Source organism: Sorex araneus, chromosome 4 (genome assembly GCF_027595985.1).
Source record: "Sorex araneus isolate mSorAra2 chromosome 4, mSorAra2.pri, whole genome shotgun sequence".
NCBI lineage: Eukaryota > Metazoa > Chordata > Mammalia > Eulipotyphla > Soricidae > Sorex > Sorex araneus.
Window position 1 is genome coordinate 36903468 of NC_073305.1, and position 25208 is coordinate 36928675.

At 52.3% G+C, this 25208-nt stretch overlaps 1 protein-coding gene across 6 annotated transcripts in view; it reads right to left on the reverse strand.

Annotated features, from left to right (window-relative positions):
• SCN5A (sodium voltage-gated channel alpha subunit 5) overlaps nucleotides 1–25208 on the reverse strand; it is a 103433-nt gene that overhangs the window by 7377 nt on the left and 70848 nt on the right. For all 6 annotated transcript variants that reach the window (XM_055136166.1, XM_004614569.3, XM_004614564.3 and 3 more), the window contains 8 exons: nucleotides 24892–25046; nucleotides 13548–13721; nucleotides 9871–9993; nucleotides 7343–7624; nucleotides 3656–3709; nucleotides 2694–2831; nucleotides 2047–2151; nucleotides 584–854 (listed from right to left, as the gene is read on the reverse strand). In XM_055136166.1, the coding sequence (XP_054992141.1) occupies nucleotides 584–854; nucleotides 2047–2151; nucleotides 2694–2831; nucleotides 3656–3709; nucleotides 7343–7624; nucleotides 9871–9993; nucleotides 13548–13721; nucleotides 24892–25046 (1302 nt within the window). The remainder of the gene's footprint in view (nucleotides 1–583; nucleotides 855–2046; nucleotides 2152–2693; nucleotides 2832–3655; nucleotides 3710–7342; nucleotides 7625–9870; nucleotides 9994–13547; nucleotides 13722–24891; nucleotides 25047–25208) is intronic.

Sequence of the window (25208 nt, forward strand, 5' to 3'; positions counted from 1 at the left end):
TGCCTCTCTTGGGAGGGTGGCAGAGGGCCCTCAGCACGCAGGCGTGAGAAGGGGCCTGTGTGCATGGGATTCTGTCCCACACACTGCCTGGTGGCCGGGCCTCCCTGTCCCGCTGCTCAAGCTGAGGGCGTGAGCCCATTGCATGGGGCGGGATATTAAGAGTCGGATGTATACCCCTGGGTGGCAAGGTTCTAGAATTTTCCATTTCCAGAGATGACTTCAAACGTAGTAGATCCCCGTCTCCCCACCCTGGAGACACTCACCCTTGGGTGGACCCTTGTCCATGCTCCCTACCAGGGAGTCTGGACTCCACCCCCCACCCCCAGGCCCCATCAGAGACGTGATTGGAAGGGTTTCCTCCTACCCTGAATTGTTGCTTCCCCCGGCCCTTTCCCAGACTCATCCTTGAAGTGCTCCAAGGATGCCGTCTGTGTTCCGGTTGCCCCCTGGCCTGGCTGGAGGAGGGAACCTTCCTGAGCCTCGCTCCCTCAAGGCTGAGATGGGGAGGGAGAACGCAGGGAGGGAGAGAGGAAGGGGCCAGCGCAGGGGTGGAGCTGCCCCCTCCAGCCCACTGCCTACCTACCCACAATGGAGAGGATGACCACCACGAAGTCGAAGATGTTCCAGCTGTTGGTGAAGTAATAGTGGCGCAGGGCAGCTATCTTGACGATGCACTCGCCCGTGAAGATGGCCACGAAGAGCAGGTTGATCTTGGTCAGGATGTTGACCTTCTCGGGGCTCTGGTCATCCGTCTCCACCATCATGGTCACCATGTTCAAGCAGATGAGGAACATGATGGTGACGTCGAAGGCCTGCTTGGTCACAATGTCGAATATGAAGCCCTGGTATTTGTTCTGAGAAGGAGAAGGGGGGACAGGCTCAGCGGAGACCCCAGGCAGGTGCACAACACCCCCCCCCCCCCACCGCAGCGTGGCCTCTCTGCTCCCATGTCCTCCTTTCCCCCCTCTCTGTCCCCTGCGGTGACCCACACTTGCTCCAGGTGGTCTCAGAGAGAGGAGGGAGCTGAGAGCCTGCCCCACTCTCCCCAGAAATGGAACCTGAGCCAGGTCTCACTCCACCCAGAAGCAGAGCTGGAGTCGAAAGTGAAGCCCAAGTCAGCCTGGCTCTCCCGGGAAGAAGAGTCTGCGCCAGGCCCAGGCTCTCTGGAACTGCTTCTCTAGCCTCCAGGCCTGCTGAGGGAGAGGAGGATGACGGAGCCAGGGCCCCTCCCGAGTCCCCCCACCCCCGGCACCCAGCCGATGGTGCGGGGCTTTTTCCTCTCTCCACTATGTGAATTTAAGTTTCTGCCCTAGTGAAATACATCCACTCTCATACGCACACATTTTTCTCTGCTCTTTTTATGAATTGATTGTATTTATTCCACGAGCTAAATTTATAAGTGTCTTTAATTGTAAACCAGCCCACATTCTATTGGGGGAAGGAAGAGATAAGATTATAAATAAAAGGAAAACACGCACCACACAACTAACATAGACCAGAGCATGGTGAATGGGAAAGAATGGATGAGATGGATGAATTGGATTGTGTGTTGTGCCATGTTGTGCCGTCACCTAATTGCCTTGCGTGCTGCTTCCAACCGCTCCCCTCCCCCACTCTCCCTTCTCTTCGCCCTGCTCTCTGTCTGTCTTTGTCTCTCTGTCTGTATGTCTCTCTCTCTCTCTCTCTCTCTCTCTCTCTCTCTCTCTCTCTCTTTCTCACACACACACACACACACACACACACACACACACACACTTTGGCCTAGAGAGTCACACTGCTCCTAGCCCCACGCGAGGGGACTCTGGCACGTGGTCCCCTTGCTTGGGGATGGCAAGGGTGAGGCTGGGAGTGAGGGTGGGAGGGCACGTGGGTCCTTCTCACTCTCTCCCGAAGGCTGAGGCCGGTACAGCCTCATACTCGTGGTGCCCCTTCCTTCCTGGACTGGCTGTGTTGACAGACCATGACTGGGCCCTGAGAGCTGACCACACCATGAGGGCTTCTTGGGGCCCCTGCTAGACCCTCCTGGGAGCAGCTTTGGGGGCTCACCAGGGGCCGCGGGATGGGCTTCTGGGGCTTCTTGGAGCCCAGCTTCTTCATGGCGTTGTAGTACTTCTTCTGCTCCTCTGTCATGAAGATGTCCTGGCCCCCTAAGTGCAGAGAGACAGGAACATCACTCGGGGGGTCCCAGAGCCTGCAGCACCATGGGGCACACAGCCTGGTGCCCGGGTCAGCGTCCTCCTGCTTCCTCTTCTGTGTCACCCTATCCCAGCCCTGTTCTCGAGGAGATCTCCCACCTCGTGACCTGCACGCAGGTCCATACACGGACCGCCCCCCACACGCCCCCGCAATGCAACCAGGACCCCCTGACTAAGCACTGGGAAGACTCTGCTCTCCCCGCCCAGGGACCCCAGCTCCAGGGGTCATCTCAGGTGTCCCAGGCCTGGGAGAGGCCACAGGGCTAGAGCACAGGCTGGGCCCTGGCACCTCACCGACCCCAGGGGCTCCTCAGCCCTGAGTCATCAGACCCCCAGAGTCATCCGTGGGGAAGCCTCTCCCCCTGTTCCCTGATGCACTCCTAGGTGTGTGTGGTCACAGGCACAGCCCTCTCCCAGCAGGGGGAAGGGGACCAGAGAATGCCAAAGGGGGCACCCCGCCCCCCCTCCTCCTCAGGTGGGATTCTGGGCTCTACGTATCTTTTTCTTCTGTTGGTTGAAGTTGTCGATGATGACACCGATGAAAAGGTTCAGGGTGAAGAAGGAGCCGAAGATGATGAAAACGACAAAGTAGATGTACATGTAGAGGTTGTACTCCCACTGTGGCTGCTCTTCGTACTGCGGGGAGGAACGAGACGGGCGGTAAGTGTAGAGGAGCTGGCTGGCGGGGTGGGGGGTGGGGGGGGCTGGGTGCAGAGGGAGGGCCCTGGCCTGGTGGGCGTGAGGGCACAGCAGGCTTGCTGGGCTCAGGGCAGGCACAGGCCATGGCACAGGCTCATGCTTCTGGAGCCCTGGTGTGATGGACAGGGATGTGTCCAAGAGCCAAGAAGCAGTGTGTGGGGGTGGAACCATAGCACAGCGGGGAGGACATTTGCCTTGCACGAAGCTGACTCAGGGTCGATTCCTGCCTCATTCCCTGTGGTCCCCTGAGCACCACCAGGAGCCATTCCTGAGTGTAGAGCCACGAGTAACCCCTGAGCATCGTTGGGTGTGGCTGAAACACCAAAACAAAACAAAACAAAACAAAAAAACAGCAAAAAAGAAGCACGTGGCTGTTGGCCCTGTGGCAGCTACCCGGCCACAGGCAGCCAGACCTGGAATGCCCAGTGCGTGGCAGCCAAGCTCATCAGAGAGATGGGAGGGTCTGGGGACTCCTCAGGAGATGAGGCCAGTCTGGACAGGGCCCGGCTGACACATGAACATTGATCTCGGGCTGGAGTGCTGGGATAACAGGTAGGGCGCTTGCCTTGCATGTTGCTGACCCGGGTTCGATTGCCAACATCCCATATGGTCCTCTGAGCAGCATCAGAAGTAATTCCTGAGCGCAGAGCCAGGAGTAACCCCTGAGCATTGCTGGGTGTGGCCCCCCATTACTCCCCGCCCCAAAAAAAAGCACGGATTCCTTGATGGTCAAATGCCCAGAGCCCTGGGACCTGACTTACCCCTCTGGAGTCCACAGCCGCATACATGATGTCCATCCAGCCTTTGAATGTGGCCTGCAAGGGAGAGACAACAGGGAGACCCACTCACTCTGGGGCCTGCACCATGACCTCAGCTCCTGTTTGGACAGGTAAGGCCAGAAAATAGCCTCCCAGAAGGAAACTCCCTCCGCCCCTCCCCCCCTTCAGTAGTGTTCAGACAGCCCTGGCCATTAAGGAAAGGCCTTTTTGTTCAGGGCTATGACAGGGGGAGAAGGCAGCTGGGCAGTTGCCCCACCCCCAGGGCCATGCCATGGAGAGCTAAGGCCTCAGCAGCCGCTGGGCTGGGCTGAGCGCTGTCCGTCAGATCCAAGTGCCTCGCAAGGACACAGGGACCCATGGAGGGGGTGCGAGACTGAGCTGGCCCGGGGTTCTGGTTCTGGGGCTCATGGGTCATTGGGCACTAAGAGAACCAGGAACACTCTGAGCAGTTCCCTCCTTCCCTCTTACTAAAGTGTGAGTGTGTGCGTGTGTGTGTGAGTGTGGGGGGGGGTTCTCTGGCTCCTGGTGCATCGGAAATTAGCTAGGCAACAACTTTCCAGAGGAAAGCAAATCCCCGAGAGCTGTTTCTGCTGATCAGACGGTTGGAGGCACAGTACAGCAGGGAGGGCGCCTGTTTTGCATACAACCAACTGGGGTTCGATACCTGGCACCCCATGTGGTCTCCTGAGGCTGCCAGGAGTAAGCCCTGCGCAGAGCCAGGAGAAGTCCTCAGCACAGCCAGGTGTGGCCCAAAAACAAAGAAAGAAAGAAAGAAAGAAAGAAAGAAAGAAAGAAAGAAAGAAAGAAAGAAAGAAAGAAAGAAAGAAAGAAAGAAAGAAAGAAAGAAAGAAAGGAGGAAGAAGAAGGAGAAGAAAGAAGAAGGAGGAGGAGGAGGAGGAGGAGGAGGAGGAGGAGGAGGAGGAGGAGGAGGAGGAGGAGGAGGAGGAGGAGGAGGAGAAGGAGAAGGAGAAGGAGAAGGAGAAGGAGAAGGAGAAGGAGAAGGAGAAGGAGAAGGAGAAGAAGAAGAAGAAGAAGAAGAAGAAGAAGAAGAAGAAGAAGAAGAAGAAGAAGAAGAAGAAGAAGAAGAAGAAACAAACCCCAACGATCTTGCCATGACTGAGTTTTAACCCACAGATGCAGCCTGGGCAGGGGCGGGGCGGGGGCAAGGAGCCCGCAGGAAGGCGTCTCTTCCAGCCAGCACAGATGTCCCCCTGAAGCCTGGGGGCTACAGCGAGTGTCAGCAGTGGCACTGGACTATGTCTGCTCAGCTCACACGGTATTCCAGTATAAGCCCATAAGATGTACCTTCCCGTATCGACTGGATTTGATGCCCAACGTGCCAAGCCACTCGGGCACTGACACCCGGTTCTCACCATCCACACAGCCGCCCACGCTCCCCACTACAGGCCTGGGGCGGAGGCTGGAGGAGAGAGGGAGCTGACGCCGGTACCCCTTCTGCCCTGGTTGCTGGCTGTGACGACTCGGAGAGTGGCCGGGAATCAGGCTGGGGGCAGCCGCCTGGGTGTCCCTGCTCTCACCCTGCCCCAAGCTCCTTTCCCAGCCCTGTGGCAGATTCTTGGGACTTTCCATAGCTGGGAGTTCTTAGGAGGCAGGGAGGGCAGGTGGGGAGACTGAGGCTGCTCAGAGAAGGCAAGTCACCTCAGTGCCCTGGGCCAGCAGGTTCTTGCTTGCAAAAGAAGGCCTGGACTCTTAGATTAGTGTTGTTTTACTTATACGTTATCCTGAAACTGGCGCCCGCTTGGACAAATCGAAGATCAACGGGATGACAAGTGATACAAGTGACAAGTGATCCTAAAACCCAGTAATTTGGTTGGTCACTTATTATCTCAAAAGAAACATCTCCTAACAAGTGTTGTCAAGACACAAGGCGAACAGGATCTGTAATTCTAGGAATTTCTAGATTGGTGAAAATATGATCAATAATTTAAAACACAATTGTTATCTCTGCCTTTATGAAACTACCCTAGAGAATTTAAATCCTAAGAGGAGATGTCTATTTTGTTAGATCTCTCAGTAAGCCTGCTTTATCTTTTGTCTATATTAATTTTCCAATTGATTTTATTCAGCTATACTCTTTGACTCTTTAAATCATAAATTGTATTTTTCTTTTAATTTTCTAAATGTATGGAGGTTACTCATTTTCATTTCCAATTTTTTATATTTGTGTGTAAAAAAAACTGTTACAAATCTTACTTCTAAATTTGCTTTCTGACCTACACATGGTCGTTGTTTCAGAAACGTGTCATTCATTGTTAAGTAAGAGAAATATAGCCATGCTTTTCTAATTACTGAAATGCCCAGCTTTAATAAACAGTCTTCTCCAAAAAAAAAAAAAAAAAAAAAAAAAGAAACGTGTCATTATGTAAGTGATAGGTACATATAAAATTATTACAGTTTAAAAAAAAAAGAAGGCCCAGAAATGCTTTCAATGATGCCAGGGTTCCCCCAAAGCTGGGAAATGTTGCACCTGATTTCCCACCCCACCTCCCCCCTACCATCACTGTAGCCCATCTGGGGCAGCCGGCCCTGCTGTCCACTCGATGGGTGGTCCCAGGAAAGGGGGCTTTCCCATTCTGGCTGCCTCTCACTATTTTCCATGAGGTTTTGAGGGGCCTCAATTGAGGAGGTGGCAGCTGGGATTTAAGGACGGTTTAGAGTTTTAGCGTAAGGAGTAAGGGTTGGCCAGGTTTTTAGACAGGGGGTTAACCTTGGTGGAGCAAGAGAAGTCAGAATGGGGGGTTTTGTCTGTCTGTCTGCTGCAGCCCTGTGGGGGCCATTCTGTGGCCAGGACTGTCCACCCCGCAGCAGCTACTGCCCTCACAAATCTCCAGGGACTCAGGCAGGACCCAGGAAGCCCTGCGTGCTCGAACGTCACACAGCTTGTGCGTCAGAGATGGAGGTAAATGCATTATTTTAAATCGCATTAGAGCTGTCCCAGTGTTTCTGCAGGGAGGGCACTCACAAGTTTGTTAATTATGCAGCTCCTGGGTAGCTGATTTTTCTTTCCTTTTTCTCTTGGTCTGAGTCAAGGATCAAACCCAGATCTCGAGTTCCACCACAGAGTGCTGTGTCCCGGGTGCTGGGCTTTTCATTTCTTTTTTCTTTTCTCTCTTTTATCTCTCTTTTTTTTCCTTTTTGGGTCACACCCAGCAATGCTCAGGGGTTACTCCTGGCTCTGCACTCAGGAATCACTCCTGGAGGTGCTCAGGGGACCATATAGGATGCTGGGAATCGAACCTGGGTTGGCCGCGTGCAAGGCAAATGCCCTACCCGCTGTGCTATCGCTCCAGCCCCTTGTTTTATTTTTGGGGCCACTCTTGGCAGTGCTGGGGTTACTCCTGGCTCTGCACTCAGGTACCATTCCTGGTGGTGCTCGGGGGATCATAAGGGGTGCCGGGGATGAACGATGCAAGATAAGCACCGTACCCACCGTACTCCCATCCCTGGTTTTTCATTTCTACTCGGTGCTGTGTGTCTGGGGAAACGTGGCAGCTGCTCCAGAACAGAAACCCAGGAGAGCGTGGGAGGCTCCAGGGAGCCAAGTGACCTGGAGAAGCCAGTGTGAGCTGATGTGTCAGCTATTCGGGGTCCAGGAGGGTGGCCCCAAGGCTGGCGAGGTGCGCGCAGGACCCGGTGTCCAGGACTCACCACCTGCAGGAGCGCCAGGTACCCAGCTCCCACGTTGTCGAAGTTGACCTTCACCTTGGTCCAGTAGAGCTCGCCGGTCACGTTGAAGGACTCACAGTCACTCTTGTTGTTCACGAAGGTGTAGTTCAAGGGCAGGTCGCCTAGGGTCTGGTTGATGCACCGCCCAAACTTGCCAGCGAAGAGGTTCACACCCATGATGCTGAAGATGAGCCAGAAGATGAGGCAGACGAGGAGGACGTTCATGATGGACGGGATGGCGCCCACCAGGGCATTGACCACGACCTGGGGTGGACAGAGAAGGGGCTTTGTTGGCTTTGTTCCTGGGGGTGCCCAGAGCATGTGCCTTTTTGCCCGCAGCCTGCACCCCATGAATTTCGTGGCCTAGCTGCTTGAGTGGGGGTCGGGGTGGTGTCCTGTGGTGCTGGGTTGAAAGGAATCCCAGAAATTTCCAGACCCTAAGGGAAGGGCAACCAACAATTGGGAACCCTGCTGGGGAGTCTGGGGTGGGGTGGAGGAGAACACCTCTCCTTTCTTTGCACCCTGAAGTTGATGCACTCTAGCACCCGGGCCTCTCCCTCCTTGGCTCAGTCCTGAGACTGTGACCCTCAAATCAGGGTCTCTGCTGGCCGGGGACCCCTGCCAGCACCAGTGTCTTGTCTCTAGCTGTTGAGGTAGATGGGTGTCCCTGGATCCTGGCTGGGGGATGGGAGTCAGAGAGAGCAGACTGGGGTGAGGGGGTCTGCTGCTCTCCCTGTCCTGTACCCCTGGGAGCGGCTGTCCAGCCCCATGCAGCCTTGGCCCCACAGGTTTCATTTATTTAATTTTTTGCGGGGGGGGGGTGCTGCCCAGTGGTACCGGGAGCCCAGGGGCCCCTCCTGGTGATTCTCAGTGAACTGGGTCAGTGGTTCAGTGCAAAGGCTCAAAGCTGCAGTGCTGCTCGGACCCTCAGGAGCCTATGCCAGCAGGACTGCACCCAGTGACCCATGTGGGGCTGGGATGGAACCAGGTCTGGGTGCAGGTGACACAGGGTCCACCCAAAGGCCAGCGCCCAGAAGTGAAGCCTGTGCCAGTGTGCTGTGAGCACTTCCGGCTGTCCCTGAGACAGGAGGGACGAGTATGGGGTCGCATGGCATGGCCGGAGAGCAGCTAGCAAGGGGGCTGGCACATGGACACAGCGGGCAGTGGGAGGGGGGCGGGTTCCCTTGATAAACCTGGGAACCTGGGAGACAGGGTGGGGCCCCAAGTCTCCAGCTTGCCCCAGAGTGACAAGCACGGCTGTGGGGTTTGCCTCCCCTCACCCTTGCGTCTTTGGGGATCCTGAAGCACGGCTGGATGGCTGACACATGAGTAATTCCCGCTGGGGATAGGCAAGTTGTTCCTCCCTGAAGCGGGGGTTAAGCTGAAGCTCAAAATCTTTAACTCAGTGGTGGCGGGAGGGGGTGGGAGGAGTGGGAGATAGTGCCTGATGGGTCAGCGAGGGCCACAGAGATGCTTCTACAGAAGCCACGAGAGAACCAAACCCGTCTGATGCAAACAACCAACCAACCAAACCACACACACACACACACACACACACACATACCCGGAACCTTGTGAGGACTCCAAAACATACAAGTCTGCCTTTTTTTTTTTTTTTTGTTTTTGGGTAGGGGCACACGTGGCTGTGCTCAGAGCTTACTCCTGGTTCTGTACTCAGGAATAAACCCTGGTTGGGCTCAGGGGACCATCCGTGGTGCCAGGGATTGAACCTGGGTCAACCACGTGCAAAGCAAATGCTTTGCTCACTGCACTATGTCTCTGGCCCTAAAGTCTGCTTTCTTGTTGTGGATTATGAGTGATATTTCCTCATTCAATGGCCTTTCACTTTTATTATTTTGTACCTTTATTATTTAAGGGCTGGAGCGATAGCACAACGGGTAGGGCATTTGCCTTGCACGCGGTTGCCCTGGGTTCGATTCCTCCATCCCCGGTTCAATTCCTCCATCCCTCTTGGAGAGCCTGGCAAGCTACCGAGAGTATCCCGCCCACACGGCAGAGCCTGGCAAGCTACCCATGGCGTATTGGATATGGCAAAAACAGTAACAACAAGTCTCATAATGGAGACGTTCCTGGTGCCCGCTCGAGCAAATCGATGAACAACGGGATGACAGTGCTACTACAGTGCTACCTTTATTATTTACTTCCTTACTTGTGGTGAGAGGGCACTTGGGGTGAGGTGCTGTGCTGTGTCAGGGATCCAGCCCCGGGGCAGGAGACTACCAGTTTGAGGGACCTTTGGGGGCCTTTTAAACTTCCCCAACAGGAGCGAGTTCTTTGGAGGATACTAAAAATCGCCTCGTAGGGCCCTGCATATAGAAAACAGCCCCCGGAGTCTTCCGTTGTAAGCACCAGCCTGGGGGAAGAGGAGCACTGGCAACTTCCCCCTGAGCCAATCACAGCCAGCACAGATGGTGGGACGTGGAGTCGGGGCCCCAGGTCCCTCCGTGCGGTCCCTCCCCCTGCCTGGGGCAGGCGGCCACCCCTCTTACCCGCATGCCCTCAAACCGGGACAGAGCCCGCAGTGGCCGGAGAGCTCGCAGCGTCCGCAGAGACTTGATGGGGCCCATCTCGGCGAAGCCCAGCGTGTTGGCCACCAGGCTGATGAGCGAGACCTGTGGGATGTAAGGCAGCCATGGGGCCCGGAGGCAAGTCCTGGCCAGCCCCGTGTCCCGCCCTCCTCAGTCCTGCGTGGAGGGGCTGGCCACGCAGAGTCTGCTCTGATTGCTCCTGGAGAGCCTGCTGCCCACACTTCACGCACGTCCCCCAGGCCTGGGAACGCGGGGTCCCTTGTCCAAAGGCAAGAACTGAGTTCCCAAGCCCTCTCGAGGCCCATCGCGGGGATACAGGGATGCAAAGCTGGGGCTTCGGCTCCCCAGACATTTGGGGCAGTTGAGCTACACCTAGCGGTGCTCAGGGGCTACTCCTGGCTCTGTGCTCAGGAGGGGCCTCTGGCCGAGCTGCCGGGACCAGTCCTGACATCCATGCAGCTGACCTCCTGCCCTCCCTCCCTCCTTCCCTCTCTCCCTCTCTCTCTCTCTCTCTCTCTCTCTCTCTCTCTCCCCCTCCCCTCACTTCTGTCTGTCTGTCTGTCTGTCTCTCTCTCTCTCTCGCTGGACCTTCCTAAACATTTGTGCTGTGAGGGAAGTTTGGGGCCTGTCCCTCTCCTCTCCCCAAATCAGAATTCCTGGGAGTAAGAGGAGTGACCTGGGCTGAGCACCAACAGACAGACCCGCCCAGGGCCTTTCCCCAAGCCGCATGTCAGAGCCTTCAAAGGGAGATTCCCCAGTGTGGGCCAGGACAGACTCAGGCCCTGCCCCAGCCCCGGCCCCGGCCTGAGGGTTTGATCCCTCTGAAGCTCTCCCCCAACCTGCCTGACCTCAGTGTTGTCTGGGGGTCACAGGCTGCAGTGCCCACTCCTGTGGGCACCTCGAGACCCGGCCCATGGCCTGAGGGCGCATGCGCACTGCCTCCCTGTGGCTGGAATTCTCAGGGTGGGGCAGGGGCTGAGCTGTCTTTGGAGCTGCTGCCACCCGCCCCAGCCCCTGTGAAGAGGCTGAGGGCCCCAGTGTGCCCACGCGGGGCCCGGCAAGGCAGGCCTGCCGTCCCCTCCTTCCAGTCTGCACCCCAGTCCCCCCAAGCCCGGCCAACAGCAGCCCACCCTCACGGCAGGACTCCTGCTGGCTGTGCTCCCCTGCCCTCACCCGCCTCCCCATGCTGCAGGAATCCGGCACTCCCCACCCCACGGCCCATGCTTCCCAAGCAGGCGCCCCTCTGGGGCCCCACCCCCCGCCCTCCCACAGGGCCTGACAAACCTACAACCCCTTTCCAGAAAAAACCCAGTGCCCTGCCCACCCCCCATCTAACCCTCTTTACGTGAACACACAGGAAGTGTCCCGCGTGCAGCCAAGGCTACGACGACGGCAGCACCCTCTGCATCCCTGGATTGTTCCAGCCGTTGCTCTAGTAGTTTCTCCAGTCAGTCGATGGCCTTCCTCCTCCAGGAAGCCCTCTCTGCCTCCCCACTTCATCCTGCCCACGGTTCCCAGAGGGTGCACCTGCTTCCGCCCCTGTGGTAGGACCCTCTGGCCTCCGCTCCTCTCTCAGCCACTCTGGCCTCCTGGCTGCTCTGCCGGTGGGCCTGGCTCCCCACTCACACCCCAGGACAGCAGCGTGGTCCCCCTGCCCGGTGCTGGGAGGGTGTTCTCAGGCCTGTGTCCGGCTGGCCCCAGCTTCCTCAGATCTGCTCCAACGTTACCTCCTGGGTACACCCTGACCAGAAGTGTGTGTGTGTGTGTGTGTGTGTGTGTGTGTGTGTGTGTGTGTGTGTGTGTGTGTGTGTGTGTTTGAGTGGGGAAGGTGGTTCTGGGCAACCCCGTAGTGCAATGCTTCTCGGGTGCAGAGGTGCTGGGGGCCACCGGGGTTATTCCTGATGGAGCTAGGTGGGGTTCACGGGGTGTGGGGGATGGAGCCCAGAGCCCTGTGCACGCCAGGGGGCCCTGGAGACCAGCACCTGCCCCCCCACAGTGCGGCCCTCTCCTCCCCACCCCCTCCTTACTTCCTATTTCTCGTGGCACCATGGGACACTGCCTGAACCCTTCCCTTTCCGGTCTGCCTCACCGTCTGCCTGGCACACGGGGTTCTGGCTCTGGCCGGCTGAGACCTCCGGCCCTGACAGCAGGGTTTGTGCGAAGGTGTCAGTCCTATTCCGTGGGGGAGGAAGCATGGACTGACGCCAAAACCCTCTCTCTCCTCCAGACCCCGGGGCTGGGAGCCCGCCTGTCCACGGAGGCCTGGCCCGGCCCGCAGCAGCTCTGCTCCTTCCTTCCTGAGTCTTGGGCTGCTTCTCTGGTCGGTTCTGGCCGAGCTCAGGGCGGGGAGGCCCCTCTGTCCCCTCAGTTCTGAGTTCCCTGAGGTTGCAGGTGTGATGGGGGTCTCGGGGACTCCTCCCAGGAGCACAGGAGTCTTTCTGGAGCTCCCTGTGGCTTGGAGCTTGACGGCTGCAGGAAGAGGGGCCTCTCCCTCCCCCACCCCCCCAGCTTCCCACAGCCCTCTTCCGCCTCTCGGGAGACCCCGAGCTCTCCGGGCCAGAAGGACATGGAGGCTCTGCCCACCACCTTTGCTGGACAGGTGTTTTCTCAGCCTTTTGGGGTGACAGGAAGGGGTGGGGTCTGGCGTGTCTGTGCCTCTCTGCGTGGCCCCCAGGGGCCTCCGCCCCCTAGTCTGCTCAGGCCCCGAAAGAGCGAGTGGGTGTGGGGCCTAAGGGGGAGCACAGTGACCAGGGGGAGCACAGTGCCTGCTGGTGCCTGGGCCCCTCTGCAGGGACCCCAGCCCGACCGTGCCCCGTGTTTGCTCTGCTGTTCTCCGGGACCCACCACCACTTTCACACGAGCCCACTGTCCACGGCAGCTGCGACACGTCTCCCCCCCACCTTTACCACTGGCTCTCACTGCCCCGCTCAGAACCCTCCCTGAGGTTGGCACGCACCTTGCTCAGTGCCCGGTGATATCCTGGGACTGGGCAGCCGTGGGACAGAAGCTTCCCAGGCCAGCTGCCAGCTGGGTGCTCAGGGGACATGCCAACTTCCTGCTCCAGCCTCCCCGGACACGCCAGGGGCAGGCAGGCCCAGGAGCCACCGGAACCGCGGGCCAGCGACTGCGGCTTCCTTCCTTCTTGCAGGTGACCTCACCTCGTCCTCCCCAGGGAGCAGCCAGGTGCCCCCCCGGGGCCCAGCACCCCTGCCCCAGCCCGTTGCTGGGAGCTGTGTCTGTCTCTGCCTCCTGTCGGGCCTGCGTGGCTGGGGGCGTGGGCAGCGGTGGGTGCACAGTGCAAGCAGGTCTGTGCCCACTTCTGGCCTCCTGAGCTGGGCCATCCACTCTGGCCCCGACTCACATCCCCGTCCCTGCTGTTCACCATGGCCCCCGTGGTGAACCCAACTGTCCCCAGAAATTGGCGCGTGCATGGCCGAGGACGGGGCTTGGGTTTCTCTCTGCTTCTCTGCCCTCCCGCTGCCAAACAAGAGCTCTAATGGGTGGACTCAAGTGTCCTTCCTCACAAAGGGGTGTTGCCTGGGTTTCGCCTTGGCCGGCCCCCACACCCTGCCCGCTGACCGCCGTCCTCCTGTGTCCCTGCCTTACCCCCTGCCCCCCGCCTCCCGTCCCACACTCACGTCCACGATGAGGAAGTCCAGCCAGCACCAGGCGTTGGTGAAGTACTTCTTGAAGCCGTACGCTACCCACTTGAGCAGCATCTCCAGCACGAAGATGTAGGTGAACATCTTGTCGGCGTACTCCAGCAGGACCTTGATGGTCTTCCGCTCGTCCAGGTAGATGTCCTCGAAGGCCTGCAGAGAGGCAGACGAGGGTGGCCAGGTGGTCCTGCTCCCGGAGGCCGGCAGCTTCCTCTCGGAGGGTCATGCTTACCGCCTAGGGTGTCGGGGAGGGGACCCCCAACCGCCAGAGCTGGCCTGATCAGGACGGTCTTCAAAGAGCGCCTAGACGTCCCCCTGGGTGGGGGCTCAAAATGCTCTGGCAAGGCATGTAGCCAGGGAGGCAGAACGGCTGCTGGGAACGGGTCTCCCTTCTCTGGGCATCAGCCAGTGCCTGTTCTGAGCCCTTCTAGGACCTTCCATCCCATTTCGACAAGAGGGAGCCAAGCAGGCTCGGCAAACAATACAAAACCTTTTCTTTTCTTGGTTTTCATTTTATTTATTCTGAAAAAAAAATCTTATTACAAAGTTTTTTTTTTTGTGTGTGTGTATACGTGTTTGTGTGTGTGTGTGTGTGCGCAATGTTGGGATTCAAACCAAGGGCTTCATACACACACACACACACACACACACACACACACACACACACGGCATGCGCTCTACCATTCAGCCCCTATTTATTTTAGACAGCCGCCTACTTCTCTGATTGCTTTCCCCTTCTACTTGTAAAGGAAAGTTTCGCTTTGATTCCAACCCAGTAACAAGTTCCTGCATAACCATGCTGATGTTAGTGAGAACCGCCAGTGGCTAACACCTGAATGTGGTATCATTGGAGCAAGATTCAGGAAGCCCAGGACGAGCTCAAATCAAACCCCTCGAAACACCACCAGACTGATGCGTTCATGTTCTGAAAGAGTCAGGCAGCAGCTCACAGTCCTTCTCCAGCTCCTCCTCCCCGCCTCTGGCCTGATTCTTGAGCCAGCACGGGAGCGGGAGCTCCCAGCTGCCCTCCTCCCCTCCTCTTCTTCCTCTCCTTCATCCCCCTCCTCCTCCTCCTCCTCCTCCTGCTTTTGGATCTGTTCCTGCTCCTCCCCAGCTCCTGGCCGTGCCCTGAAGATGCTCTGAGACTCCCAGGCTAGGCAACTGAGCACGTCACCGAGGGCACTGCGGGCCCAGGGGACCGCCGCCTCAGCCGCTCTGGGCCTCCCACCTGCCTGCCAGGCCCCTGGGCGCTGCAGCAATGCTCTGTGCCAGGGGGGGCTGCCGGCGGCAGGAACCGTGGGACCTGACAAAGGAGGCCACGGGATGACCCCCCCAGCCCCGGCTCTCTGGGAGAAAAAGGAGGCGTGTTTTCCTCTGGTTACCAAAACGCCAGCTTATAAATGTAAAGGCTAAAAATTACAGAAAAGGTAGATAAAGCCGCACTGAATTCACAGCACCAAAGTATCCACGGTCACCCCTCAGGAGAACGTCTCTAACGCTGCTGCTGTGTGTAGGTGTGTGCTGAATGCTAAACTGTGAGATGCATCTTTTTCCACTCAATACTCGCCTGTGAACATCTATCACTTCAATCACGGGCATGTCATTCTTATTTTTTTCAGCATTTATTTTTAATATCCTTCTTTATATCCTGAGTCACTTATGTCACAAAAAGACGGACACATGTTGCAGCCTTCGCACCTGCTGCTGTCTATCCCGCCAACGCTCTGGACATTCCTGTTGTGTCCAATTTGTCTTCAGGAGAAGGAGCACTGACTGGAGCAATGATGACTAGAGGACGAATTTCGGAGACTGGAGGGCCTGGTCAGAGGTGTCCCCGTGGTACAGAGTGGGAACATGTCCTCCAGCAGGGCACAATGGGGACTCCCTCCACTGGGCCAGAAGGGGTTCCTTCTCCTTGTCACTGTGACAATCTCATCCTCAGAGACTGTCCTGGGTGAAAATCCATTTATTCCTCACTTGGGTTCCTGGAATATTTTTGTACCCCCTGGAGAATGGCCTCTTCCTCCTCTTTGCTTTAGTTCCCCACCTGAGTGTCTGTTTTTTGTGGGGGACATTAACTGTTTGACATATCTTATTCTAGTTGAGTTTCTTTAAATCTTGTTTACTTGTGTGTTCTACACTACATCTTCATTTATTTTATTTTATTTTTTCTTATTTTTGGGCTACACGCATGGACACTCCATATACTCTAGATTTTGACCCATCTCCCCAGCATTCTCATTTATTATGGTATTTAATAATTTCATCTATTTTGATTTTCATTTAGTAAAAGCATTGTGTTTTTAAAAAAGCCTTTCGAGGCCAGAGCAGTAGTATAGCAGGAAGGGCATTTGCCGTGCACATGGCCGACCTGGGTCTGATCTCCCCCAGTATCCAGGAGTTACCGCTGAGCATCTTCAGGTATGTCCCAAATACTCCCCACATCCGCTCTCCTCTCCCCTTCAAATAGGCTTTGCCTATTCCAAGGCTAAGGAAAAAAATCTTTTCTTTCTTTAAAAACAAAATGTATGGGGTCGGAATGTGACTCAGTAGTAGAATGCACGTCTCACATATGTGAGTCCCTGGAATCAATCCTTGGCAGCACAAAATGATTCGTGGTTTTACTTGCTTAATATTACAGCTTCAAAAACTTAACAGGGTTTGCTAAAGAACAAATTATTTACCTTAGTGCTTATTTCAGAGTCATTTATCAACTGTCTGAATACTTCGATGAATAATCTACTTCTGGGGTTGGGAGATAGTTCTGAGGGCTGGAATGCATGCCTTACTCTGAGGGCTGGAATGCATGCCTTACTCTCAGGGCTGGAATGCATGCCTTGCAGGCAGCAGTCCTGGGCTTGAATCCCAGCCCGGGTTCTCAGAACCCTGTATGGTTCTCTGGAAAGACAGAGAACCAAAGAACCACAGGAATAGTCCTGTAGAGTTCCCCAAGAAAAATCCACTTCAAATCCATGAACTAGAAACCAATTACTTCAAACATTTCTATATACGTTTAAGTTAGTTTCAGACCTTTCTTGTAGTTTGACCACTTTGTCTATTCCTGAATTAGCAATGGATTGTATTTTCTTGGCGATTTAAGAGTAATTGAAAAAACAAGGGGCTGGAGCAATAGCACAGCGGGTAGGGCGTTTGCCTTGCATGAGATCGACCTGGGTTTGATTCCCAGAATTTCATATGGTCCCCGAGCACCACCAGGAGCAATTCCTGAGTGCAGAGCCAGGAGTAACCCCTGAGCATCACTAGGTGTGACCCAAAAAAGCACTGTAGCACTATAACACTGTCGTCCCATTGTTCATCAATTTGCTCGAGCGGGCACTAGTAACGTCTCCATTATGAGACTTGTTACTGTTTTTGGCATATTGAATATGCCACGGGTAGCTTGCCAGACTCTGCAGTGAGGGAGGGATACTCTCAGTAGCTTGCCGGGCTCTCCAAGAGGGATGGAGGAATCGAACTTGGGTCGGCCGTGTGCAAGGCAAACGCCTTACCCGCTGTGCTATTGCTCCAGTTCCCCCTCCAAAAAAAAAAAGAAAAAAGAAAAAAAGAAAGAAATCCAATGCCCTAGAAATGCTGTAAATTTATTGTTACTTATTTTATTAACTTTTAGAAATTAATACTCTTCTCACCTAAGAGCAGAGTACATTCATAGTATCTTCATCTATTTGTCCTAACACTCCTTAACAAGGTTTTATCCTTTTCTTCATGTATCTTTTATACAATTCATATTATATTTATTCTCAGTTATTTTGTGCTGAATGACTGACATAGTCTATAATTAGGAATATAAAAAAATAATAATAGGGATTAAATAGCATCAGTATGAAAAGAATAGTAAGAGCAGCGATTCTTGGTACACTGATTTTATATAAGTAACCATGGAACATTTAAAATAAGATTTAAATTTCCGAGGTAATCATTATCTAGAAAGAATAATATATGTCTATTTATTTCTATGTTTTAAACTTATTTCAGACTATACTAAAGTTCTACTTTCTAATTTTTTTGTTCGTTTGTGTTTGGTTCATACCCAGAAATGCTTAGGATTTACCTCTTGCTCTGCACTCAGGGATCATTCCTGCTGGGTTTGGGGAACCATACGGGGTGCCAGGGGTACCCCAACTGCCTGTGTACAAGGCAGTGCCCTACTATTGCTTCCGCCCCAATTTTCAAATTTTTATATTGTATTTCTTTCTTGATTGCTCTAGCTGGTACACTTCAAGACTATTATTAAATAACAAACAAAAGCTAAGAAGTAGTTGAATCATCTACAATCTACAATGAGAAGAACAAGAATCATCCTTTTCTTGTTCTTTTTTTTTTTTTTGCTTTTTGGGTCACACCCGGCGATGCACAGGGGTTACTCCTGGCTCTGCACTCAGGAATCACCCCTGGTGGTGCTCAGGGGACCATATGGGATGCTGGGAATCGAACCCGGGTCGGCCGCGTGCAAGGCAAACGCCCTACCCGCTGTGCTATTGCTCCAGCCCCCCTTTTCTTGTTCTTGACTTTAATAAAAATGTTTCAGGTACCTGTCAATGGCAATAGTAGAAGTTAATTTGAGAGTAGATTTTTCATCAAACCAAGGAAATTATGATTATTTCTGGTCTTATCACAGTATTGAAATTAGCCATACAGTGAGTGAACTGTATGTTTTTGTCAGCTTTGTTCTAATTATGCAGAGTTCCAAATATGACACCATTCTGACATTTTTACATTTACCTAACTATGACATTTAACTTTCTTTTTTTTTTAAATTGAATCACCATGAGATAGTTATGAGGCTTTCAAGATTGAGTTCAGTCATAAAATGATCGAAAATACCCATTCCTCCACCAGTGTACATTTTTCACCACCCATGTCCCTAGTATCTTTCCCGCCATGACATTTAATTTTCTAAATATTTTGCTGAGTCCTTCTCACATGAATTTTAAGATTTTTACATTTACTATTCACAAAAATGGAGTATGAAAACTGGCCTACGGTTTTCCTTTTACTATGAAGGGTTTTAAAGAATTATCAGTTTTACTATTTATTTCCTCATTTATCATTTGTTTTTAATTTATTTTAATAATATTTATTTCCCCTTTATCTCCTTCCCTCAACTGCATCTCAAATGACCTTTGACCTCCCCTGGTCTTTTTCATTTTGTCTGTTCATCAATGTTACATTCTTTTTTTTTTTTTTTTTTTTTGCTTTTCGGGTCACACCCAGCGATGCACAGGGGTTACTCCTGGCTCTACACTCAGAAATTACTCCTGGCGGTGATGGTGGACCATATGGACCATATGGGATGCTGGGAATCTAAGCCAGGTCAGCCGTGTGCAAGGCGAAAACCCTACCTGCTGTGCTATCACTCCAGCCCCAATGTTATATTCTAAAATTGCACACAGAAGGTACAATCATCCAATACAGTTGTTCTTCCTTTTTGGTTTGGTTTTTTTCGTTTGTTTGTTTTGTTTTTGGGCCACACCAGGATGCACTCAGGGCTAACTCCTGACTGTGCTCTGGGATCACTCCTGGTGAGGCCTGGGAAAATCATATGTCGTGCCAGGGATCGAACCTCAGTAGGCTGTGTGCAAGGCTCTCCTGCTGCACCATCGCTCTCGTCTATCCCTTGTTCTTCCTTTGGACTAATTTTGTTTTACATAATTTCCTTGAGCATTGCTATCTAATTAATAAATTAATTTTGGAGGGGTTTGGGCCACACCGAGTGGTGCTCAGGAGCTCATCCTGGCTCTGTGCTCAGGGGACCATGCTCGGTGCCGGTGATCACACAGGGGTGGGCTGCATGCATGTACTGTCTCTCCAGCCCTCTTCTTTATTAACCACTTGGGATTATGTCACTTGTAATTTGAGCTCAATAATAATTTGTATAGCACAGTGGTTGGGCGTTCGCCTTTCACGCGGCCGACCCGAGTTCGATTCCTCCGCCCCTCTCGGAGAGCCTGGCAAGCTACCGAGAGTATCTAGCCCGCACGACAGAGCCTGGCAAGCTACCCGTGCATACTGGATATGCTAAAAACAGTAACAATAAGTCTCTCGATGAGAGACGTTACTGGTGCCCGCTTGAACAAATTGATGAGCAACGGGATGAAACTGACAGATTCCTTTGATTTAGTAATAAAAGCACCTAAGTTTATGACTTTTCCTCTTCTTACAGATTTGGTTACCTCTCGATGCATATTTTCAATATTGTTACTTTTCCCCACTCTTTCACGACTGCTTTCTCTCTCTCTATTTTTCTCCCCATTTTTCTAGCTGTCAGGTGGATAGGAGCGATAGCACAGCAGGTAGGGCGTTTGCCTTGCACACGGCCAATCCGGGTTTGATTCCTCTGTCCCTTTCAGAGAGCCCAGCAAGCTACTGAGAGTATCGCGCCCACACGGCAGAGCCTGGCAAGCTACCCATGGCGTATTGGATATGCCAAAAACAGTAGCAAGTCTCACAATGCGGACATTACTGGTGCCTGCTCGAGCAAATCAATGAACAATGGGAAAACAATGCTAACAGGAGGACAGAAGTATTCAAATAATAATCTCTGATTAGAACATACATGATCTCTGATCTATGAATGACGTCTTTATTAATATGCTAACTATCCATAAACCCATCACCAAACTGTTCTGTTTGATTCAAGATTAGTTAAAGATGATTTTTATAAATTATCTGCCATAGAGGCAGGGGGAGGGTTGGGATAAGATGGGGGGATACTGGGGACATTGGTGGTGGAAAATGTGCACTGGTGGAGGGATGGGTGTTTGGTCATTGTATGACTGAAACTCAAACATGAAAGCTATTTATAATTGTATCTATGGTGATGCAATTTTTAAAAGGTGACTTTATTTGCTTTCAATCCTTATACTATTTTATTGTTTTTGCTGTTTCCATAGGTTCCTTGTTTTATAAGATAGGCTTAATTAGCATACCTATCTCACAGCATTTTTGTGAGCTATTGAAGCTAGAGGTATCTTCAATGATTCAATGCCATTGGTTAAAAAAAATAGAAGCAAAGATAAACAAATGAGACTATATCAAACAAAGAAGCTTCTGCACCACAAAAAAATGATTAGAATAAAAAGACCCCCCCCCAAGACAGGGAGAGAATATTTGCCCATAACTTATCTGACAAAAGATTGATATTCAAGATATATAAAGGCCTGGTAGAACTTTACAAGAAAAAAAAATAACTCCATCAAAAAAATGGGGGAAACAGATGAAGGGAAGCTTTCTCAAAGAAGACATAAGGATGACAAAATAGTATATGGGGAAAAAATGCTCTGAATCACTTATCAGCAGGGAAATGCAAATCAAAGCAACAATGAGATATCATCTCATACCAATAAGACTGGAACACATCACAAAATCAAAAACAACCGGTGTTGGGATGGATGTGGGAAAAAGGAGACCCTCATTCACTGCTGGTGGGAATGTTGCCTGATCCAATCTTTTTGGAAAACAATATAGCACTTCTCAAAAAAAAAACAAACCCAAGCAACTGAGCTTCCATATAATCCAACAATTCTTGGCATTAACCCCAAAACTCTTCAAAACAGACACAAATACTCCTATGTTCACTGCAGCACTATTCACACTAGCCAAAACCTGGAAACAACCCAAGTATCCAAGAACAGATGATTGAACAAAGAAACTGTGGTATATATACACACTGGAATACTACTCAACTATAAGAGAGGATGAAATCATGCAATTTGCTGCTACATGTATGGATGTGGAGAGTATCATATTGAAGTTAGTCTGGAGGAGAGGGACAAGTGTATCTGTGGGGTATAAGGAAACAGAGTAGGAGAATAACAAACGCACAAAGATAACAGAAATTGAGACCTGGTCTTCAGTAGGAAGCTGACCACAGTGGGGGATGGCTAGGGGGATACTGGGACAGTGGTGGAGGAAAGTAGAGTCTCTGGTGGAGGCTGTGGTGTTGGAATGTTTTATGCATGAAACCCTTCCAATGATAGTTTTGTAAACCACACACTGCCTAAATAAATTTTTTTGTGGCTCTTTTTGGTGCGTGTGTTTGTGGTCACATCTGGCAATGCTCAGAGTTACTCCTGTCTCTGTTCTCAGGAATCGCTTCTGGCAATGCTTGGGGGGCCATTTGGGATACCCAGGATCCAATGTGGGTTGGCTGAAATATAGGGGAAACATCCTACCCACTGTACTATCGCTCTGGCCCCCTAAAATAAAAATTTTAAAAACACATCCCTGAGATATTTCATTCCTTGCCACTTTCCCCCTAAAGATTTCTGTTTAAACAAGAACTACATAATCTCCAGAAATACACAGTGGTAGGGCGTTTGCCTTGCACGCCGCCGACCTAGGTTCGATTCCTCCCATCCTCTCGGAGAGCCTGGCAAGCTACCAAGAGTATCCCGCCTGCACAGCAGAGCCTGGCAAGCTACCCGTGGTGTATTGGATATGCCAAAAACAGTAACAATAAGTCTCACAATGGAGATGCTACTGGTGCCCACTCGAGCAAATCGATGAACAATGGGGACAACAGTACGACAGTTGTAGTTGTATGTATACCTTAGTTCTAGGTCAAGAGTTTTACTTTAAACTCAACCCTGTTTAATATTAGCAAACAAAACCTCTGCTTCCTGTTGTCATTGTTTGCATTAGCCTAGTACGTATATATTAATTCCCTTTTAATATTTCTGAGTCAGAATGCTTTAGATTGTCATCTGTAAGCCTACAGCTCTGTTTTGTTTTTAAATAAAAATCCAGAGGTTTTTCCTTTTACAACATGAATTTTGTCCAATTACATTTATCATTAATCACAGGTTTGTCTGAGGCTGCCTCTGCCATATTATTTTCTGTTTCCTGATTCAATGCTTCCTTGGTGCAGCTTTTCTCTCCTATTCGTTGCTATGAGATGTGTTATCCGGAAAAAAAAATTACCTTCAGCAATTTGGAAGGGATCTATAGTCTGCTTTCTGTTTAATAAGCTTTAACTTTAAATAACACACTTAGACTTTTTTTTTCTTTTAAACACTGCTTGGCTGACTACTCTGATTAGAGTTACCATTCGCTTGCCAGAACTCCTCCTCACGTATGCCAGGCTGGGCTGTGACTCCGCAGCGCAGACGAAATGGCTCTGGCTGCCCTTGTTTGTGGCTGTTTAAAAACAAAACTCGTTAACATATTGTCAAATCATCCTTCTCGGAAGCCGACAGAGATTGAGTTCTAGCTGCCAATGGTAAAACAGTATGCAGCCCGCAAGTGATGGCTCCAGGCCTGCTCTAGAACAGGGAGGGAGGTAGGGAGGGAGGCTCCCGGTGTTGAAGCGACACCTCCCCAAGGCCCGTCTTCTCCGGAGAGTGGAGTGGAGACTCTCCTCCAAGTTCCCTCTCTCCAGCCCCACGCTCCCAGGCATTCTCGGGGAGTTGCTTTCCCTGTCACATTCGGTGTGTTCTGTCCCTAGGCCAGTCAAGTTTCTGATTCTTCCATCTTCATTTCCCCTCTCCCTGCTTATCCACCCCTCCCAGAACCTTCTGCAGGGCTGTTCCGTCTCCTCCGGGATGGATCTGAGTCAGGGGTTTGGGAGTCGGATGGGCATCCTGAGAAAGCCTCACGACCCCGATGGCCCCCATGAACCTCTCTGTCTCCTGCAGGGAGCTCCACCGGCCTCCTCCACAGTCTCCAGCTCATGCCACTCGCCTGAGCATCTACTCCAGTTCTGCTCCCCGCCACCCCGCTCTCACCTGATCCCCAGCATGCTCAGACCTGCGAGACCTATTAGTAGATATCAATTCACCCACTAAATATGACATTCGTGTTGAGGTTTAGAGGGAATATGAAGCAAAACTGCTGGTATGTGGAGCCATAAGGCAAGTCTAAGGCTGTGAGTCTAATAAGAGAGTTAAGTCCTGACTGCTGGGAGTGCCCGAGCCCGAGACTGAAGGTCAAGACCGAGGGCCATGGAATCCAATGGCCGGGTGTAAATGCCACATCTGTGTGTGTGAGCAGATGTGGGGACCTTAGGTACCTGGCTGCATGTGTCCACACAGGGTTAGAGTGGGATTAAATGTGATGGTGGACCCACGTCTGCCGCCATGTCGACTCACTCACCGGTCCTGCTCCACCAAATCTGGACTAAATCGCCCAGGAGACGCAGGCCACGCAGCTAAACCTTATGGAATTGCTGCCCAGCAGCTGAAAACCCGGAGTGCCCATGGACGGCAGGTGGGACAAACACCGCCAAACCAAGGCTCCGGCCCCAGTACCCACTCCCCGCCACTACAGCTACACCAAGGGCAACTCCACCACCCCACAAATATTCTCTGCAGAGAGAGACATCAATTTATCAATTTCTTTTTCTTTTTTTTTCTCGATTTTTTGGTCACACCTGGCGATGCACAGGGGTTATTCTTGGCTCTGCACTCAGGAATTACTCTTGGCAGTGCTCGGGGGACCATATGGGATGCTGGGAATCGAACATGGGTCAGCCGCATGCAAGGCAAATACCCTACCTGCTATGCTATTGCTCCAGCCCCAGAGATAAACCAATTTCTGAATAATTTCAGGTACTGGCTCCTGGGCTGAGAATTTTTTTTTTTTTTTCAGAATCTCTCCCCCACCTTCCCCCATACATCCGAAAGCCCCAGCAGCCCCACGCACCATCTAAGTCTGCTGCCTGTCAACTCTTTGGGCCAGACCAGAGATCGGAAGTGTCAACAAAATGCTTAATAAATTCTTAGACAAGGACATCCCAACCCTGCAATCAGATAGAACAATGTCCACGTACATGTGTTTTCTAGATTTACTGATTTTTAATGTTGCAACTTGGTTACTTAATCAAATTTAATCCTAAAATCATATCAACAGTTGCCACTTTTCTCCACATTAAATAAAAAATAAAGTGACAGATATATGAACGGCAGAGTTTGACCTCTAGCCCTGCCAGGACTCAGGGAGCGACAGTTGCAAACTCAGTCACCTGGGGTAGCTCTGTTTGGAGACCGTGTTGAGGTAGGCGTGTGCCCAGAGTTTGAGTGTGGGACTTGTCACCTCTGCCAGGTGGGATCGGGGCTGATGGATTCCCTTTAGTGTAACAAGGAAGGCTGAACAGGGGGCCGGGGCAAACCCTTCCTGCACTCACCTCTGCCCGTGCCCTGGGTGCTAAGAGTCTGACCCTGGGTTCTGGAGGAGTGCCCGTTCAGCAGAGGCTCTGCCCTAGTTTCTGAGCTGGCTCTCCTGCTGGAGACCTCCTCCTCTCCGGCCCTCCCCTCCTCCCCTCCTCCCCCCTCCCTCCCCGCCCAGCCCTGCATCCCCGGGAGGGTACCAGCGCGCCACTGCTGAGCAGGATCATGAAGATGATGAAGGTCTCGAACCAGCTGTGCTCCACGATACGGTAGCAGGTCTTACGCATGCGCCACCAAACCTTCCCCGGGGACTGGGTGACATCCACGGCGCAGCAGGGACAGCGCCGGACACAGCCTAGGGGGCAGGACAAGGGGTGAGGCCTGGTCCAGGGTCTGTGAAAGCTCATCTGTGGATGCATTCAGATGGCTGAAGGTCGAGTCTAGGTGGTGTGTGGAGGTGTGGCGGGGGGCGGGGCGGGGGAGAGCTGTGTGCGCGGCCATGAGGGCCCCACGTGGC